We start from the raw sequence: 20,824 nt of genomic DNA, 5'->3' as shown, positions 1-20,824 counted from the left end.
AAAACGCAATTCATGTGCTCAGAAAAACCTCCAGACTCACCATAAAATAAATGTTTGCATGGGTTGTGATTAGTGGAACATAAATTAGGTTACTTGCGTAAATCAAGAGGCAGAAAGTATAGAGTAAATACTACATACCAAAAACATGGCAAATCTGCTCTAAATTTCTTGTAGCGATTATGCGTCCTGTGATGAACTGGCCGTCCATCCAGGGTAATCCCCTGCCTTGTGCCCTACGAGGGCTGGAATTAGATGTCGGGAAGTATGCAGCTGGAAAAAGGATACAAGATTCCATCAGTTTGCAGGGTATAAATTTATCCTACGACCTGTATAGCAAAAGCCGAATGTAATAAACAGAATCGTGTTTCATGCAGTTGTTTTGACGCTAAATCATGTGCATTGCTCCGGATTATAGCCCCTCCAGGTAAATACGCATGTTAAACATGAATGCAGAAAATATGAATTGCAGAGGTACCCATGAGAGTTCATAGGCTGTGTGTCTGTGGGGCTTACAGTCTTCACTGATATCCTTCTGAACCTCCGGACCGTATGCTGTAACCTGCTCTTTCTCCTCCTGGGATCCTTCATGGTATCGTGTGCACAAAAATGTTCTGAATGCAGAAAGAAAAGTTATTGGTTCCGAGAGATAACCAATCAGATTGTGGAGGAGGCGGGACCAAACAATCAGATCTGGTTTTGTTGCATCAAACCTTTAATTTTATCCATAACCCCTGCTCATATTTCCGTGCTATAGGCTATCCGTGAGGAATAAGCTGGACAAAAATCTCGCCTTCCACAAGATGGGGGCCTAAAGATAACATGTTGACAGGTTGCACACTTCCTGGATTTGATGCCTTAATGCTGGTTACCCACGCACTATGTGGATGGGAAAGTGGTGCACACCATTATCGATCTCCGCAACAGCTGCAGGGATCTCTACAAGCAGCTGAGCAGCAAGCTTTCAGAGCTGGTCAACAGGCCCGTGATGCCAGCCTATATATCATGATATGATATGTCTGGTGGGGGGTTGGGAGGTCTCCCATACATGAGTGGAGGCTTTACTGAATAAATTTACTGGGATGTACTTTGCTCCAAGCTACACCTACACACACTTGAACATGCAATTTGGCTTCTGAGTCTGTGGATGTTTCTGTTATTATGGCCTGTGTCAACCAGAGCCTAAGTGTCGTCAAAATTACGTTTCGGTTTTTCTGGTGAGATTAGAAGGCTATTAGGGTGGAGGTAGGATGGTTGTGAATAACAGTATATATATTGTGGTTTTCACCACCATTGTCATGAGTCAGGGACACATTCTTGTGATCACCCCGTCCATGGATGTCATATAACGCTCCTACATTAAGGCTCTCTGGTGTCACTTCCACCTCCTCATTGTCTTCTTCATTTGACTGAACATCTAAGTAGTGGGGTAGGGATTCCGTTCCTGATACCACTTCGTTCTTTGGTACACTTGTGGCACATAGCACCTTCTCACCTCGCCCTCCGCCCCAACCCCCCATCAGACATATCATGCAGTTCCGGACGTCCACCGTCCACGATGTCACCTTCTGCAAAGACCACCTGGAGGAGCAGACAAAGACAACCGAGGACCCAGTACCACAGTTTGGGGGAGAGTGTGCTCACAGGTGAGACAATATCCAGGACCCAAGATTGTTCATCCCGCATGCTTATAGTATATTGCCTACAGACTTTGAAGAGGGTCATGTGACCAGTGATCCTCTACCCATGTGAGCATGTGCTGCGGTTTGTCCCCTACCAAGTGACGGTCAACCTCACCATTGCTCATCTACTCTTGTTGTATAAACCAGTTGTCTCTGGGACACATTTGTACAAAGGCTAAACGTTTTCTCAGTTACACAACCCTAGATATAGGTTAGACTCATACAGCCTGCTACTTTACTGAGCAACGTTAAGCACCAGACTAAAATTGGTGCTGTCCAATCCCCTTTCAGATTGGGATGGACCTGTTGAAGGTGCTTGAGCTCCAGCTGGTAAAGGCAGGTTTGGAAATGAAGGTGAGTCAGTACAGCTTTCTCAGCTGAGCTGGAGTGACACCACTTGACATTGACCCCAAAGGCAGACATCTTCAGCGTGTGCATCTGCTCTACAATTGACTGGACCCAGAAGCTCCAGGAACTTCAACAAAGGGCCCAGCAACCTATGGAAGAAATTTTTAAATATCACAAATTTTTGTAGTTGAAGAATTAGCTTGAAATTTGGCAGGCTCTGTTAATGGATGGATATCTCTTGCACAATGCTTCCCAATCTGGTCCTCAGGGGCTCACAGACATTCGACATTTTTGCTCCCTTCCAGCTCCAAGTAATTTGGACTATCCGACAGGGAGCTGGGAGGGAGCAAAAACATGGACTGGCTGTGGGTCCCCGAGGACCGGATTGGGAAACACTGCTCTAATGAGAGAAATGCAGAGAACCATAAGATCCCAGGTGTTTGTTTCAGGAGATTACTTACAACATGCTCTCCATACAATTGGCATGGATCTCCATTTGGGACAACCAGTGAGGGTGTGTTGGACTATAAAGTCAGCATGCTTATTGGCTGTAGGACCCCGATGTCTTCCTTTGCTTCAGAACTGAAGTCCAATCCCTTGCTGCGCATCAGACAGGCAACATATGAGAGGCCAACTATAATTTCACTATTTTGATGTTTGAGCATTGGGATCATTGTCCTGGATTAGTGCTTCTCCACGTGGTTCTGCATGTTGCCAGATGGTTGCTCCAGTCATTATAAACAGAACTGTGATGTGGTGGCCAATAATGGTGTTCCTGAATGCAGAGAAACCTCATTTTCCTGTACATATCGGCCTTCAGAAATTGCTGCAGGTGTAAACCTGGAATATGCTCTGTCTGAAGAAGTTGATGACTTTGGTGATCTGGACGGCTCCTCTCACATACAGGGCTGTTTCCTCGGTGGCCCTCTGGTATCAGCCAAGATGTTGAAGCAAAAGCGCATGCAGTTCTCAAGCAGCCAGAGTCTCAAAGGACGAAGTTCTGCTTCAACCAGGGTAACTTCTCAAAGTTCTCAGGCCTGTAGGCTCCTCACTGTTTATACCACCTCCTAGTAAATTCTGGTCTGCCTGAAAGACTTTACACCATCTGAAGGACACCTGTTTTGCTATGCCATTACCTAAGGCAGGGGTCTCCAACTCCGGTCCTGGAGAGCTACTATCCAGTAGGTTTTCTATCCTACCTGGCTTCTGATGAACCAAAACAGTTCTCAGGCAAATACCAGGAGCAGGTGTGGCTCATCAGAAGCCGGGTAGGATAGAAAACCTACTGGATAGTAGCTCTCCAGGACCCTTGACCGGAGTTGGAGACCCCTAACTGAAGGAAATCGACCTGGGTTCTGTGGTCGTTTCACTAGTTGCATGATGCCTGCGATTGATACATATCCTGAACTACCCACACTTGCAATACTCCGCAGTCTCACATGTAAAATGATCCTACAATCATAGGTGCCAAGAACAGGGACTGATACACAAATTGGCGTGGGCAGACAAGCTCCCCACCCGACACACACACCAACATAGCGAAGTGCTTCCATCAGGGACTTTGGAACTTCATAGCTGCCTCTTTTTTTTTTTTTTAAAGGTTTCATTTTGTTGTTACTTTATAAATTCATTGTATGTTAGTCACTCAGATTTGAACATTGCAGTGGCAGAGACAGTACCACCATGTGCAAATCCTTTGACTCGACTGATAATGTAACAATTTTAACACTGCTCTCAGGTGACATCCTGAACTTTTACGACTATTGACATAATCCTTGCGAGTGGTCTGACCAAATCGCTGGCTGAAATTCCACTTGTAGAACTGAGCCAAGGATGCACGATCAAAAAACACCATCTAATATCCTGCACAGATAAGCAAATCAGAGGGGAGTTCGATAACATTGGTGGAGTTTAGAACTTAGTTAATATTGTACACATATTCAAGTGGTGGAAGGGAAAAAATGCCTTCAATGCTTATGAAGAGTACTGCTGACATGGAGACCACACTAGACATCTGCCCTGTGATGTCCACCATCCAGGCTATTCCTGTCCCTGATTACAGTGGGTATGAGATTCAGGTGTGAAGTGGCATTCATAAGCATCTTATTTCCATCAAAGAACATGCACAGTCAATCTGTGATAAATGTGAGACATTTAAATGTATAAATACATTCAGCCCAGATAGGACATGGTTTATTTTCCCACTGAATTCACCAAATAAGGGGGAAATACAGCCCAAAATCAGTCAAAAACTCAAATATATACTCTATCAGCAACTTGGTGCTTAGAGGTGGACATTTCAGGTCCAAAAAATAAAAATCCAGACCAAGATTTTGTTTCAGCCAACAGGTTGAATGCTCTGCGACTGACTCTTTACATTCAAATGGTTGTTTAAACAAAATCTCGGTCTGGATTTTCATTTTTTTGAACCCGAAATGTCTGCTAGTGCCGAATGTCATTCTAACCGGACACAAGGACTCTGAGCTTCAGCCACTGTTCGAGGGGGACCTTCGGTCTTCATGTCTCACACACGCCCTTCCGCTCTGTCACCATCAAAACAAAATCAGAATCACCACACGCAACCTCTGCATATCGGTGTGACGACACCGTTCCCTGATGTTCTTACGCCATCCCCACCGCTGACAGTGAAACTGACCAGGAGCCAGTAAAGAGTGGGCAAAACCAAGCCTTCCTGGAGGATGACAAACCGGGCTTCACAACTGCTTCTCAGAACACATCTTTCACTTCCCTAAAGTAAAAATAATACACAAGCCAGCTGCAGGCTAAATATACAATGCAACACATTTTATTTATTAAAAGGACGATCGTTTTCCTGGCCATCACAGAAGACCCTAGCTGCCTCCCCTCGCCCTGTGGCATTAGGGTGCCCCGGCTGTCTTCTGGATCTGTTCCTTCAGGATAAGGATGCTCTGCCTCTGTTCCGGAGGCAGCATGGCGATCTGTTCTGGGGTCAGCTGCAGCACCTGCATGATCAGTGCAGCCTGGATGGGATGGGGAGGGGAAATGAGGCCAGAAAACCCAAGTGTCAGGAAATGATTCCGGGTACAATTCAGTGCAAAGCAGAGAGTGTCTGGTCACACCTGTTACAGGTTTGGTGCCGAGTGCGAATGTACAGACACCACAGCAGCCAAGGGCAGAAAGGCAACGCGAACACTCTAATGCTCACCTTCTCGTGGTCCTGGGACGTGACCTGGCTCTGACCCGGGCTGAACCCCCCTCCACCCTGGGGCACCCCCGTGTGGCCAGGTGCCTGTCCACAGAGAGACAGAAGGGGCAACTGATAAATGACTGTCAGGGGTAGAGGGGTAAAGTGGGGTGGGGGGGGGGTGGCAGTCTCACCGGTCTTGTGGGTGGAGGTGCGCCAGCTCCCATGCCGTGCGGCACTGGGCCCGGCATCCCGGTTGCCATGGGAACCCTCTGGGCCGACACGGGACCCCTGCCATCTAAGCCACGGGCTTCCACAGCTCTGGGGTCTCGTCCTCCGGGGATGGGGGCTTGGGAGCAGAGAGGCACTGGCGTCACCACACGCATGCACACTACATACACAGGCATGCACACTACATGCACACTACATACACACGCATGCACACTACATACACACGCATGCACACTACATACACACGCATGCACACTACATACACACGCATGCACACTACATACACACGCATGCACACTACATACACACTACATACATGCTGAGCAACCGTGACAAACACGCTCTGACACGAAGTGCCAGCGATCACCCCTGTATGACATGCTGACACCATTTGTTCATATGTGAACCCACCCCTGCCCCTTGTGGCTGATGGGCCCCCCCACCACAGCCCCCAGGCACCCTGCACTCACCCCTGGCTTCCATGGGCGGTCCCCTCTGCTCCATCATCGGCCCCCCCCTCATGTCATGCGGGCCTCGCATCTCAGGTGGGCCCATGTGCATGGGTGGGCCTGGGTGTGGAGGGCCCCCCATGAAGCCGCGACTGCAGCGGACACGCAGAGGCACAGGGAGAGAGGCACAGGGAGAGAGGCACAGGGAGAGAGGCACAGGGAGAGAGGCACAGGGAGAGAGGCACAGGGAGAGAGGCACAGGGAGAGAGGCACAGGGAGAGAGGCACAAATTCAGCCCCCCCAGAAGGTTTGTAAACAGAACCGCACACAGTACAGATGCGCTGCAGCTGCCCACTTCACCTCACACATTGGTGGGGGGGGGGGGTTACACTCCCACAAAGGCAACCTTTCAAGGACTGCATCTCATCTTAACTAGCTGCATTTATTTCGGACTAATCTTACAGGTCAGGAATTCCGTCTGCTGCCCCCCCAGCACACGAGCACAGACGCACCTAGGCTCCACCACCTCGCCCGTCACCGACAGCAAGGTGCCACCGCGGGGGTCGTTGGGGCCGTCACCGAGCAGGCCGCGGGGGGGCACGACGGCAGGACCTGGGGGCACTCCCCCCCGCATGGGGGCACGTGGGTCTGCCATTGGCACTGCGGAGAAAGGGGGCAGCATAAACCAGCGGTAGGAGAGTCCCAAAAGGAAGGGGGGGGAGAGGTGGGTAGGCAGGAGGGTAAGGGGGCATAACACAGAAATCCATGCAAATAAGGAATAACTCCCCCCCGAGACACACACAGAGAAACACACACACACACACACAGCTGCTGGTCTGCAGCCAAGACAGCTGATCAAACTCCCCAAGGATGCAGGACAAACCGAACGAGTCCAGAATCAGCCACACCGTGACACTAAACTAAGCAGCTCCGATTCTCCAACCAGGATCAAAAGAAAACGGTAATTAACGATCCAGTGCAGCAGCGGAAGAGCTGCCACAGCGCCGGGTTCGGCACACTAGCGGTACCTGGTGGCCGCTCGATAGCGGCCTGCGCTGACGATCCCACGGGAGAGTGCTGAAGGCTCCCTGGGCCAGCAGGAAATAAAGAGAACAGCAGACAGAACTCAGGCACAGCGCAACCCGGAGCAGCACAGCCTGCCGTCACCAAGCGGGGCTTCACACTTGGTTACGCTCACCCCGGATACCAAGTGGGGGGGGGGGGGGGGGGGGGGCTGCTCGGGAGCTCTAAGAGCAAGGGCCCAGCTCACGACAATGTCACACAAGGAAGTGAGGAAAACACTTATGGGAGGAAGGGAAGGAAGGACGGACTGAAGGACAGAAGGAAGGGAGAAAGTACAGCTCATGTGAACTCCAAGTGTAAAGCCAGACACTGGCACGCAGACACAAAAGACAACAAGTCAGGCAAATCGACATTTTAAGGCGGCAGGAGCGGGGACTTACCTCGAGCAAGTTTTGAAAAGGGGTTCAAGCAGTTAGAACTGCCAACAAGTTAGTTTTTATATCCGCTTAATTGGTCGCAGATGTCAAGAAGTGATGAGCCGATCTGTCCCCCTCCCCACACCCCCAACTTCCCCTCGGCGGCGACATGACCTCACACAGAGATGCCAAGAGAGACGGCAAAGCACCACACGTACCTTGGCCCCTGTCCATGGGCACGGGGCCACCCTGCGACAGGCCCATCTGGGGCTGCATGCCAACTGCAAAGGAGCACAGAGGGTGGCACAATATGAGGGGGCCTTCCAGACCCCGGGCGGCGGGGCGGGCCGGGACGGGACGGGACAGGAGGCAAGGGGTCCACTCACCTGCTGGACCCATAGGTCCTTGTCCTGGCATGGGCCCTGGAACACCCCCAACCATCTGGGAGGGCTGCATCATCTGCGGAGCTCCGTTCACGTGCATGGCGACCTACAAGTGGCAGGAAGACGGAAAAGGAAATCAAGGAGGGGAAATGGAGAGGTGAGGAGGCGAGGAGGAATGTCGGGGTGGGAAAACGGAGGGGCGTGGCGGCGGAGAGGAAAAGCGAGGAGGGGAAATGGAGAGGTGAGGAGGCGAGGAGGAATGTCGGGGTGGGAAAACGGAGGGGCGTGGCGGCGGAGAGGGAAAGCGAGGAGGGGAAATGGAGAAGTGAGGAGGGGAGGAGGAATGTCGGGGTGGGAAAACGGAGGGGCGTGGCGGCGGAGAGGGAAAGCGAGGAGGGGAAATGGAGAAGTGAGGAGGCGAAGAGGAATGTCGGGGTGGGAAAACGGAGGGGCGTGGCGGCGGAGAGGAAAAGCGAGGAGGGGAAATGGAGAGGTGAGGAGGAATGTCGGGGTGGGAAAACGGAGGGGCGTGGCGGCGGAGAGGGAAAGCGAGGAGGGGAAATGGAGAAGTGAGGAGGTGAGGAGGAATGTCGGGGTGGGAAAACGGAGGGGCGTGGCGGCGGAGAGGGAAAGCGAGGAGGGGAAATGGAGAGGTGAGGAGGCGAGGAGGAATGTCGGGGTGGGAAAACGGAGGGGCGTGGCGGCGGAGAGGAAAAGCAAGGAGGGGAAATGGAGAAGTGAGGAGGCGAGGAGGAATGTCGGGGTGGGAAAACGGAGGGGCGTGGCGGCAGGGAGGGAAAGCGAGGAGGGGAAATGGAGAGGTGGGTTGGTGGGATGGGGTGGCGAGGAGAGAAAATGGGAAGGTGGGGCCAGAGGGTGAGGCAGGAAAGTGGGGGAGGTAGGAAGGAAAAGTGGGGTGCGGAAATAAAGAGATGGGGCAGCAGGGATGGAAGGCGGGGCCACAAGATGAGAGAAACTCAGTGCTGCGTCAGAGATCAAAGGCGAGATCTCCAAGGTCTCACTGCTGTTACAAACGTGTCACCCACCCCTGAGTGCGGAAGGGAGCATCAGTCAGCGTCGGGGGTGGCAAAGACTCACCATTGGCTGTGGCTGCGGTACGTTCTGCTGGGGGAGGGGTTGTCCGGGGCCAGCGCCGGCTTGGCTGCTGGGAACCAGTGGCTGAACTGGAGTCTGGCGGTGAAGCATTTTCTGCAAGGCAGGGGATACGAGACACAGCAACAGCTATTACAACGAGAATGCACTTTCCCTGGCAACAGAACACAGAAGGTGGGAGACATGTGACAGTATGACGACCCCACCTCCATCCAGTGCCACGTGGGCTTGCAGTGGCAGTGCAAGCCACTGCAATCATCCACACCCGAGCAGTAGATGGTAACAAAGGAGTGTCGAGGCTCCTCCCTTTCTCTCACTTCGTAACTCAGCCTGTATTTTCCTTCATTTGTTTTTCCCTTCTAATTTCTTTTACCTAGTTAAAATTTCTTTTGATTAATAAATGCTACAGGTTGCCAGGCTGCATCACGCGGCGACTGGGGCTTTGGGAATCCCTCGAGCCGAAATACACCCCCGCACACATAGACGCACAGACACAGAGGTAGCGCTCAGAGCAGGCCTCGCTCACCAGGGCGATTTCGGGGTCGACGATCCTCATGACCACCTGAGCCTGGAGCAGGGCATAGGCCAGCTGGGGGTTCTGCAGCAGCATGTTCCTGGCCTCCTGGGGGCTGTTCTGCACACAAAGCTGCAAAGAGACGCACATTAATCCCTTCATTCATCCACTGCAGTTTGGGAAACCTCACACCCACCAGTGCCAAATCCTTTATAGACACAATGCTTCATCTTCTCTCTCCTCCCAGGATCCTGTGATAGTGATGGTCAGGGAGTTCTGATCGCTGATCAGATTCACTCACTTTCATCTGTTTCATCAGTTCGAACATCTGCTCCGGGGGCAGACTGGCCACCGCACGACTGATGGACTCTGGCGCCTCCTCTGGCTGGCAGCTGTCTCCGTACGGGGACTCGATTACTGGCGCGCCCGTGCCCAAGCCTGCCGCGAAGGACAACAGTCACACCACAGACCTGCTTTCTTGATATCTCAGGTAACAAATGGTTACACAAGGCTTACGCTGTATTACGGACAGCTGGGAGCCAAAGAGTGAAGGTCTGAAAGATCACTGGCTGCCTCTGGTATTGCAGCATACATCTTCCCTGTATTTACACTTATTTATGAACAGCAGCATACATTTCAGAATGCAGAGTCTGAGAGTCCCTGATGCAACTGAGGTTTAACGACCTCGCTCAGGGCCCAAAGGTGAAATCACTCTGCTGACTACAAAATTTGAACCAGTAACCAGTATCTAACCCTGGGATTTAAAATAAATTGCCTAAGACATGTGTGCCCAGATTTCTAACTCGCGATCTACTTTTATAGTGATCAGCTCACTGCGATCTACCAACCTCCCAAAAAGTCCTACTGCCTCTCTACCTTTCCTTTTTTTGGAACAGCGATGCTCATTTGGCAGATCAGACGGACACATTTAAAGTCTTCCTCCCACTTTGCATGGAAGTGGCAAGTTTTCAGCTTCGTACTTAGTCCCATACTCATTTATAATTTTTTAAAACATATTTTAATGTGCATGTTTGGCGCATAAAAAGCAGGGATCTGCCAGTATCCAACTCCAGCTACTGGGCCTTAAGGGATCAACGGTGGGATGCCTGGCCAGGCACGAGATTCGAACCAGCGACCTTTTGTTCAAGGATACAGAGTCCTAACCTGTAGAGCCACACATTAACCCTTACACCCATCAAGATACTATATTAACATTCAGAACACAGCACCTCTGTGTTAGTGGAGTCACATTATGGTGACAGACCACCACACACGTCAAGCGAGCTCCGCAACTCACTCTTGAGTTCCTCCTTGTTCTTCTCGCTGGCGGCGTTGTCCACACGCAGGGCTCTGCCGCTGAACTCCCGGCCGTTCAGGTTCCGCATGGCGCTGAGCGCCGTCTCCTGGTCCTGGTACTCGCAGAAGCCATAACCCTTGGGTTTGCCTGTTTCGCGATCGTACACCAGCCTACAAGGGATAAAACGTAAGGGGGAGCTAACCCAATGCAGCGTGATGGCGACCCTATAGGTGGCTCATGCCATTTCCGTAGGGGAGTTTTTCCATCATTTTAAAAACCTCTGCATCTAAACCAGCCTGATCTCCATACCTGAAGCTGACGACGAGTCCGACCTCAGAGAAGATATCCTTAAGTTGCTCCTCTGTGGCTTCGTACGGGATGTTTCCCACTAAAAAGACACACGGACGATCAGGATTTTCAGGTCTCTTACAGAGACTTCTCATATTTTTAAAGCTAACATTAGAAAGAGCTACCTACAGATACACCGATACATCGATTAGAAAGAGCTACCTACAGACACACCGGTAATCATCCAACACAGCAAAGCACCAGCAGAGATCCTTCTCCTGGTAACGGAACTCTGTTTTTAAAGGTGTGATGTTCGCGGGGAACGAGTCGCTTACAGGAACTACACTCAAGTTCACTTCCCTGTACAGATTTGCTCTTTTTGTTCTTCCGCTTGTCCTCGGAAATATGACGGGTTTGCTGCTTCCCATCCTCGACTACGGCCAATAAGAACCAGTGAGGCATACAAGGGCGTGCTGTAAGCGAACATACGATTGGCTGGAAACTAAATCTAGGACAATGTATACATCTACTCTCTCGTTCACCCACTCACTCACCAACTCGGTCAGTCCTTCAAATCTCTCGTGTTGAACGAGTCGGTGAGCGAGTGGATGCACAGGAAAGCCTCTCGTTCTGCCTCATGTTCTCGCACGAGAGACCTGTACCTTGGTTGTGCCTAAAATATACCACCGACTGGTGTAGTAAATAGCCTGCAGGGTTGCCACTCATCTGGTGTGAAACAATTTCAGACTCTCACGCAAGAAATCTTGAGGCACATCTATATTATTCCATTATAACCCTAAAATTAGCTACATCAAAAGTGTTGGACTAGCTTGCAAACCATACAGATTATTTACAAGGCAATAAAACTGTCACATACAAGTAAATGTGTGTGCAGACTTGTTTAGATGTAAAATAACTCCAGCCAGCCGACCAAAGTTAGCAGCCCTGGCCTACATGTACAAGGACTACCCGTATGCTACAACTGCATTTTAAAGATGCAGCATTTTCACGACATTTCAAAACGGATAAACAGATATTAACCAAGTCTGGCGAACGTTTGTTCTCGTTAGCTATGTCATAAGCTGTTAGATTTGTGTTTTTAAAATACACGCGTAGCCAAGATACAGTGTTGCGAGACATAGACTATAATTCAACAACAAATATTGGTTTTTTTCACATGACATATTAATTGCACTCCTTAGCGCTGTTTTCCCTGAATTACAGGCTTCTTAACATGTCGGAACACAAGGGTTTCAGATCTATTTTTTGCAAACAGGAAGTCCCACAGAACGAGTTGGCGAACGAATCTTTTACGTAAAGTGAATCAAACGAACTGTGTCCCAAAAAAGTAATTTCGCCCATCCTTACTGTTTTTAGCGGCCATTGTACCGGAGGGCTTTCTCACTAGCCAGGGTCCGGTCCCTCTCTGAGTTTATTCCCATTCATCGAATAAAAGAAACCCGAAAATGTGAATCTGCAGGATACAACAAGTTAGCCGACATTCAGCCATACCGAAAACGGAGCGCAGAGACCGATCAACCGCAGGGTCTCTGCCTGCAGCCGAGACAACGGACGCCGCCGAATTCGCCATGTTCGTCTCCTCACGGTGCGCGAGCGCTTCCTCTGCGTTATGATTACGACCGGTGCTCGCGAGGTGCTCATGGGAGTTGTAGTAAAATACTGATATTCTCCATCCATCTTCCTATCGGTTATACTGGATGATAATGAGGATGATTATTCAATTGTTTCTTATATTTTCTTTTCCAGTATAGGGTCACAGTGACGTTAGAGTACTGGGCACTAAGCAAAGGACACACTGACGCGCAGCACACTAAGGGCAATTTGGAGATACAGACTCGCCTACATGCATGTTGTTTGAACCGTCAAAGGAAACCTGTGCAAAAACATAGAGAACATATGAACTACATACACACACCGCGGGTGTAAATCAATCCCACAGCCCTAAAGGTGTGAGGTCACATTTCTGGCCAATGACCCACAACACCACAACCGTAACTGGTTGTTTGTTTCATTCGAAAGCCCATTCACAGGAGGAAACACAGATAATGTACACTGATAAGCCAAAACGTTCTGAAGACCTGCCCATGATGCAAATAATTCTGACTATATCATAAATACTGTGCTTGTCAAGGTCTGGGATATATTAGACAATAAGCTAGCAGTTGGAAGTCCACAAGCCTTGCTTTTTCGGAGGTGCTCCAACGCTATTACCTGGCTATAATGATTTGGCCCTTGCCAAATTCATTCAGATCTTTTCCCCTCTCCATTTCACCTGTATTCAATATGTCAACTATGAGTACTTAATGACATAACAACAGTGCTCCATGACTTTTTACATCTATGCTCCTAGTCCAGTCTATGTACCAAGTGACCCGAAATCTATATACCATGTGACCTGGAGCACAAATTAAATGACATGGGAATACTCTGGCCTATTAATATGTTAACGTTCAATAAAAGCAAAAGAACATCATATTTTACAAACATTCTTCCAGGTTTTTGATAGACACAAGCGTCATGTTACAAATAATTATTCTGAGTAACTCTGGACTATCCTGGTATATCTCAAGAAGGTAAGGACATTCATGTTCAGCAGGGATGACTGTTTAGACAAACAAAGAAGAGGAGCATCTGTCTTTGAGCAACGTTAACATCTAAATGCAACAGTGACGGTATTGGCTCAGAATGACCTTATTCATTAACCAGCATCTTTGATATGCAAACAGGATTAGTCATATAGCTCTTGATTTTGTATATATTGTTCACATATTACATGCCTTGTCTCTTGGTTTCGTTTGCACCGCTCAAGGAGTTGCTAACGCACTGTAGTTGTGCTGCCTTATAGAATGACAATAAAGAATAGAATCCTGGATGAATTTCACACCATTCGCCGTTTAATTTTCAGCAAATGCTTCTCAAAAAAAAGCAGCGATCCTCAACCTTTCCTGGAAGCAGGTTAATCCCTGAGCCGGACGTGAGACAGGCAGACGGCAACACCCAAGTGTGAGCCATCCGGAAAGCTCACTCACTAGTTCAGTCTTTCTAGTGATGTGACGATAAAAAGTGATTTTATTTTGAATGGCATGTCTTTGGATTATGGAAGCAATCTCATGCATGCAAACCATGATGGACAGCAGACAAACGACAGAGAGAGAGAGAGAGAGAGAGAGAGAGAGAAAGAGAGGGAACGAGGGCTGCAGAACACGAGCATCCCTATCTGGCAGAAAACACCACCTGCGGAGCTACTGATATTATCATTATTATAATTATTATTACTATTATTATATTATTATTATTATCATTATTATTGTTGTTGTTGTCGTCATTTTTTCCCCACTATATTATTTTATCGATCTGTTCAGTACAGAACAGATACCATGATAAATGTTTTCTCAATGAACAGTATAAACGGTTTAGGATATTTGAACAGAAATCGTTCTGTTTTAAAAATCTGTTCTGTTTTTGTTTGACTGTTTTGTTTGTTTTCCTCCCAATATGTCATGTGGTTCAAGCAAAATTAGCACAAAAGTATTAATTCATTGTCAATAGACCATTCTCACTGTAATGTGTCACAAAGATAAAAACAGGTCGTACTTTACGTATGACTTCATAGGAGCCACTTTTAAAAATCCACCTACACATATACGTCACTTTGAGTCTGGTCAGATGGTTGATCTGAAGGTGCCTGCGACTTGCATACCTAAGTGCGCTCAACCCACCGAGCATGGACATGCCTGTGATGTGGACGGTTAGGGCGACATCAATGGAATCATAAAAACTACTTTGTATCATGAAAATCTACCATGTATGTTTTGACTGGGACTGAATTAAAGAATAATAGCAATAATAATAATAATAATAATAATAATAATAATAATAATTATGATTATCACAATATTTTTTAATGCGTGCTATGCGTTAGTGAAATGTAATTTATTGAGGCAAACGCAGTTTTTATAAGCCTCTTCCAATTGCTCGAATGCTGAAACGCTGGGGGGCGCAAGAAAACGCAATTTTACATTCGTAAGACGATTCTTGTATAATACAATACTCGATGCTGCTATTATCGAAAGTTCTGACGACAAAATAATATGGTAGTTGGAAATGGGATTTGCTATTTAGTTACCTGAGAATAAAACGCTAAGCCTAGATATTTTACACGAAGATTTGTGTGAACAATTTAAAGCGCAAGGCGTGTTTCGTAAGAATGCTTTGGTGTTAGCGCCTTATGTTCGTGTAGTACAAAAGAGTCATAAAATTTTTGTACCTTCATTTGCACGAGAAAACTGCTTATATTAAAGCAACCGTACAAAGAACAATAAGTTCAATGACAAAATGAACTGGTTCCACTGGGGCTCGAACCCAGGACCTTCTGCGTGTAAAGCAGACGTGATAACCACTACACTATGGAACCACGGCGATACTCGCCTTCAATAACTGATAAATTCTTTACAAAGTATTGGTCGACTTCAATATATCTGTTAGAGGTTATATTACCAGTGCTTACAATTTATGTGGATTTAAAGTAATGAATTCTAAATGATTTGGACATATATGTCGTCTGTGCTGAAACTGAATGGTGTTTAAGTTTTAGTGTGTTAGTCTGCCGTTCGCGCAAACATGCACATCGTTAAATGGGTTACATGCGATACAAACATTTACTGTTCATAATCAAATGTCTTGTTAAGTGTATAATGAAAGTATTGTTTAGCTAACCAGTTTTACCAAATGCCTCGTGCTGATAAATAACTATTAAGTGAGCTGGACGACTGATTATTGTGATCGCGCCTGGACTTCTTTATTACTGTGTTGGGAACAAAGGAATCGAAATCTTAAGTTAAGTTTGTTGTATCGCCAGCTGTTACACAATTACCTCCACGCAATGCAAATGTTATTTGGGATTAATTGCTAACTATACAGCCTTAATAACACTCTTTGGAGAAGGAAACGTGGCGCATACCTAAGCCCATGAATGAAGCATAAAAAAATCTACTGTCTCAAAGAACTAACAAACCTGAAGATTACACGGGAATTTAAATCAGTCCATGCATGATCATTTACTTTTCGTGTAAAATCGACTGCCAGGAAAATGAACATAGCGCGCGAGATTGACAGAGATGCCAGTGTTAACTAATAAAATCACACTATATTGTGGTGAAACGTTAGTGAAACTTGCCGTCCCGTTAGAACAGGTGTTACGGGAAATTCAGCTCCCCTGTGGTCCTCCTGTCGCGCGCTGATTTAAAATCCTGACGTCACCCACTTCTTTACAGTCACACGGTTTCTGTCGTTTTAATGTCTTTCTACGAACAAAACATTTCATTTCTAATTATAGCTTAATTGTAACAACTTTACATTTATCAACTACTGCTGAGAACGATGTCTTTGTAAGCAGAGACGTAATCTAGTTCAGTTGAAATATCGTGATTCACAGTTTATTATACTGAAACACAGATACAGAAAAAAAACAAACTGGTGATGCAAAACTCTTTCCATGTGAATGCGTAGCTGAATCACTTTATCAGCCATTATAATGCCGTTTGTGCATAGATTTGAAAGGGGAACATTATTACTTGAGGCCTAAAGTATAGGGTTCTCCCTGGTAACATAGACACAGAGCAACTTTGGACTTCAATGCTAATAACACTAGTTCATGCACGTGTAAGTATGTATCTGAATGACTTTCAGCCATCTCACATGCCCAAATATGAGAGAGGAGGTAGAGGCAAGGAGCATACACCTACCACATGACGAGAACCTGAGTGCAGCCATGCAGTGGGTGATACATCAGCACCACACCAGTCCAAATGGACCAGTGTGAGTTTCCCCCCCCAATGGCTGGAGTGCCAAACGTTCTATCAACCCATCAAGTTTGTCCTTGTAAGTAGGAAGACTTCCTTACAGGGCTGCATGTAGATGAGTGTCATAGCCAGGATGAAACAATTGCAGGTTAAGGGCTTTTCTCAAGGGCCCAATGGAGTAGAATCACTCTGGGCATTCATGGGATTTGACCCTGCAACCTTCCAGTTGCTGGCACAGATTCCGAGCCTCAGAGCCACCACTCTACCCCACCAAAAATGATGTGGAAACATTATTTCTTTAAATCTAGGATACTTGGTTCCTCCAGCTGAAACAGACAGACTGCAACTCCGGACGGCACTATAATGTGGGCAGTGGTGGCTTGATATTTAGGGATGCAGACTCGTAACAGAAAGACTGCAGGTTTGAATCCTTGACTAGAAAAGCACCACTGAGGTACCCTGATCAAAGGACCGCCCCCAAGCACTGCTCCCCAGGCACTGAATTAGCTGCCCCCTGCTATGTCACATATGGGTTAAATGCAAAGAACACATTTTATTGTTTTTTGCTGTGGTGTGTCAACAATGACAATTAATCACTAAATTCTTGAATGATTACTAGCCATCTTACATACCTATTTGCCTAAATATGACGTACTGGGGTCCCAAATTTCTGCATGTCTATATTTCCAGGGGGAACAAAATATCCTGGATGTCAGGAAATAATGTTTCCCTTTATATTTGGGCAAAGAAGCATGTAAAACTCATTTAGGTACATGGTTACATGTGCATAGACTAGTAGAATCAGTATTGGGGTCCAGAATTGATGTGTGTCTTATTTCAGCAGGGGGGAACCATATATTCCAGCCTACAGATATTAATGTTCCCCCTTCATATTCACCTTCACAGACGTAGGATTGACGGCCGAATAAGTCATTCAGCTATGCATTTCCATCTAAACAGGTTAGTGTGAACAATTTGGTGTCCTGTAATTTCTGTGTATGAGTGTTAGCGTAGAAAACCACGCATCACAATGTTTTAATAGAACTGAATTAGGTTTGAATGGGTAGGAAAACATCGTTGTCAGCAGTAGCTGATAAATGTGAGGAGTATTAACTTATAATCTGAATAAGCAATAGCATATCGATCGTCATGCATACTATAGGTGAAGTCCATCAATCAAAAGGCTACTACAGTTTTCTCTGTTTTCGTAGCAATCATCTTATAACAAGCGATTTAAATCATTTAAGTTATCTTTTAAAAAAATATACAAATATCGAAAAAAACTCCGATGTTTTTGCATGAATGGTTTAACTCAACACGTTCATAGAAAGATATTAAAATGTCAGTGAAGCTAAAAAGCACTAGGTGACGTCATGATTGAGATCAGCGAGCCTTAATGGGAACACTTCCCTGCTGCGCGGATTTGGACGTCAGCCACCACTTTAACTATAAAATAGTGGATGACGTCATGATTTCAAATCAGCGTGCCATATTAACACCTCCAACTTAAAATAAAACACATTCATCGAGACCAATCTAACATAAACAGCATATCAATTAAGCTATATTTCCAGTTGGTGTACGCATTGTTTTATGTTTAGTTAATCGAACAATCAATTTCTCCAGATTCGTCATCTCCAATTACTTTAAATAAAGTGTGCGCACTGGAGATTTGACTACTGATATGACGAAGTGAACGATGTGGTCTCCGTGCCCCTTATCGTTTTATAACAGCAAGAATTTAATATTCAAATCTGTTTTGTTTTACATTCCTTTTTGGCAAAGATTTATAGGCAGGGTTGTTATTTTATAGCTAAGGCCTTCGTCTACTGTCGTGAACCGTGTCACATTTCTGAGGCATAATAAATCTCCAGACTTACGCGAAATTATACCGTAGGCGAACTCGCCAGCGGAAGTCGAAATGCGATTGTATTTGAAAGTTAGTTGTGGATCATTCACTGGATATCGCCCTGCAGCCCATTTAGCGAAAGTAAACTTAGGTATGGTGCAGGGAATCACTGTGGCCGCTGCCTGTTGAAAGGGTACATTGAAAGAAAAGAGAAAGACTTGACATGGCACTCCCTCCAGTTACAAAGCTGATACTATACTGTGAAATGTTTTGCTTTCAATGCGGTGGAAAACTGCTGTGGTCCCGTAGAGGTATTCCTCAAAGCTCTTTTTCCCCATGGCACTCAGTGAACGCCGGTTACAAACGCATCGGGAACATAACAGACTCCATAACAAAGAAAGAAACAGCGAGGATTTCGAGCATAAACCTAGGCAATGCAGTGCTATGACAGCGAAAAGCCGGGCGCACGACAAGCATTGACTTGCGTCCCGCTACAGTGGGTTCGGGGAAAGCTGTCTGTGCCCCGCTCTTCCGGAAAGAACTCGAAACACAATAAAGGGGGCAGGTCGCAGAGCCCTGCAGGTCCATGTTAGTTGAAGTGGGCCATTCGATTTCATGGTTAGACTACCAAACGATGGATTCGCGGATGAATCTGTTACTTACCGTCGGGTTAGCGATTAAGCCAACATTAAAAGGGAGAGTGAAGTGCATCCTTAGTTATTGGGTTTATTTCACAACGGAATAACTATGAGCATTCCCTCTCATCAGTTGTTCATGATCTTTATCTACCCAGGATAATTTACCATGTCCAGCTGTCCAGTTATGGTGGGCTTTGCCGTAATGTTCCCCATAGAATGAACGAGCTCTATGAACGTGTTCATTACCTATTAGAATGTTCCCCATAGAATGAACGAGCTCTATGAACGTGTTCCTTATCTATACTATAATGTTCCCCATACAATGAACGAGCTCTATGAACGTATTAATTATCTACTATAATCTTTACCCATAGAATGAACGAGCTCTATGAGCGTGTTCATTATCTACTATAATGTTTCCCCATTGAATGAACGAGCTCTATGAACGTGTTCATTATCTACTATAATGTTTCCCCATAGAATGAACGAGCTCTATGAACGTGGTCATTATCTACTATAATGTTTCCCCATAGAATGAACGAGCTCTATGAACGTGTTCATTATCTACTATAATCTTTCCCCATAGAATGAACGAGCTCTATGAACGTGTTCATTATCTACTACAATGTTTCCCCACAGAATGAACGAGCTCTTTGAACGTGTTACTGGGTAGAGGTGCCCGTTCGGGTAAAAAACTGAATGTTATGGTAATTCAGTCCTAAATAAGTAATATGTGGACTGGTGACATCTGAAAGAGTATTGCGAGCGGGAAACAATAATCATTTTGTCAGACACACAGATTCATGCTTAGCCCTCAACAGACAAACAGGCGGTAGTGTTAATTTAGTAGGCCTAGCCTATTGAGAGTGTTTATATAATTCTGTAGCATTTCATAAACATTTTTGATGTTAAATGAACACGTTCGGTGTCATATTAAGAGTAGTACTTTTTCCATGTGCAATGAACAGGCCTACCTGAAATATGCTGGTCTGATAACAGAGCAGTGTATTAAAGGTTTAAACGGCGACGCAGCTCTCAATCGCCGCTCTTACAGCAAAGGAAATAATGCTACGACTACGATCTGGAAGTGGCGACAAATTATAATGTCGTAAATGGGCGACGAAAATGATTTGAATACTGGGATCAAACTGACCACAGAAGCGATTACGGATTAAGCGACCCGGAGCACTATAGTTGTAAAGACCACATCATTAGAAGTAGGACAAAGGTAGCATGGAACAATCGTGATTAAACTGTGCATAGGACCATGCCATTGAAATGAGCACTTGATTATTTGTGCACATTTATGATATATAATCAAAGAGAAAAATTGAAGTCATAACTGCGTTCCGCCCGAATAGTCGCGTAAGTTATGCACGTGGACCTGCTAGATAATGCATCTAAATACTTTTTTTCTCCAAAATCTGATAGTTTAATAAGTATAAATATCTACACCAGGACACCATAATCCCGTTATAAACTGTTCTATGGAGAAGGTACGAAGTTAAAAAGAAAACACCAGGCGTTGCGGAACAGGTTCCTCGTGTATTGCTTAAAAGATGACAGATGTGCGAATCATTTTCGGTTCATCCACGGCTACAGGTAGTT

At 46.3% G+C, this 20,824-nt stretch overlaps 1 protein-coding gene and 1 non-coding gene across 4 annotated transcripts; both read right to left on the bottom strand.

Moving 5' to 3' along the window:
• Positions 1-4,811: 4,811 nt before the first annotated feature.
• cstf2 (cleavage stimulation factor, 3' pre-RNA, subunit 2) lies at positions 4,812-12,570 on the bottom strand. Of its 3 annotated transcripts, XM_049029379.1 has the most exons (14): positions 12,420-12,570; positions 10,929-11,007; positions 10,620-10,789; positions 9,624-9,760; positions 9,335-9,454; positions 8,794-8,904; positions 7,699-7,801; positions 7,531-7,593; positions 6,902-6,961; positions 6,386-6,533; positions 5,895-6,025; positions 5,388-5,542; positions 5,215-5,298; positions 4,812-5,029 (listed from the first exon to the last, which is right to left on the bottom strand). In XM_049029379.1, the coding sequence occupies exons 1-14, from the start codon at positions 12,496-12,498 to the stop codon at positions 4,907-4,909; spliced, it is 1,563 nt and encodes a 520-aa protein (XP_048885336.1). In that variant the 5' UTR covers positions 12,499-12,570; the 3' UTR covers positions 4,812-4,906. The 3 variants fall into 3 exon arrangements, with proteins under 3 accessions (XP_048885336.1, XP_048885335.1, XP_048885337.1); XM_049029378.1 differs by having other exon boundaries at positions 7,531-7,801; XM_049029380.1 differs by lacking the exon at positions 6,902-6,961.
• Positions 12,571-15,269: 2,699 nt separating this feature from the next.
• On the bottom strand, positions 15,270-15,342 carry trnav-uac (transfer RNA valine (anticodon UAC)). Its single transcript has one exon. It is a non-coding gene; the product is annotated as a tRNA-Val (tRNA).
• Positions 15,343-20,824: the final 5,482 nt, after the last annotated feature.

This window comes from Brienomyrus brachyistius, chromosome 10 (assembly GCF_023856365.1).
Source record: "Brienomyrus brachyistius isolate T26 chromosome 10, BBRACH_0.4, whole genome shotgun sequence".
NCBI lineage: Eukaryota > Metazoa > Chordata > Actinopteri > Osteoglossiformes > Mormyridae > Brienomyrus > Brienomyrus brachyistius.
The sequence above is the reverse complement of the archived record's forward strand: the minus strand, read 5'-3'. Positions and strand labels throughout refer to the sequence as shown.

What these genes read in the sequence shown, in the direction of transcription:
- cstf2 (XM_049029378.1), bottom strand. Translation starts at nt 12,498, where the DNA reads ATGGCGAATTCGGCGGCGTCCGTTGTCTCGGCTGCAGGCAGAGACCCT. An exon ending in GAACAAGGAGGAACTCAAGA is followed by an intron (nt 9,761 to 10,619) that starts GTGAGTTGCGGA and finishes CCTTCGCGGCAG; the next exon opens with GCTTGGGCACGGGCGCGCCA. An exon ending in ACCGCCCATGGAAGCCAGGG is followed by an intron (nt 5,543 to 5,894) that starts GTGAGTGCAGGG and finishes TCTGCTCCCAAG; the next exon opens with CCCCCATCCCCGGAGGACGA.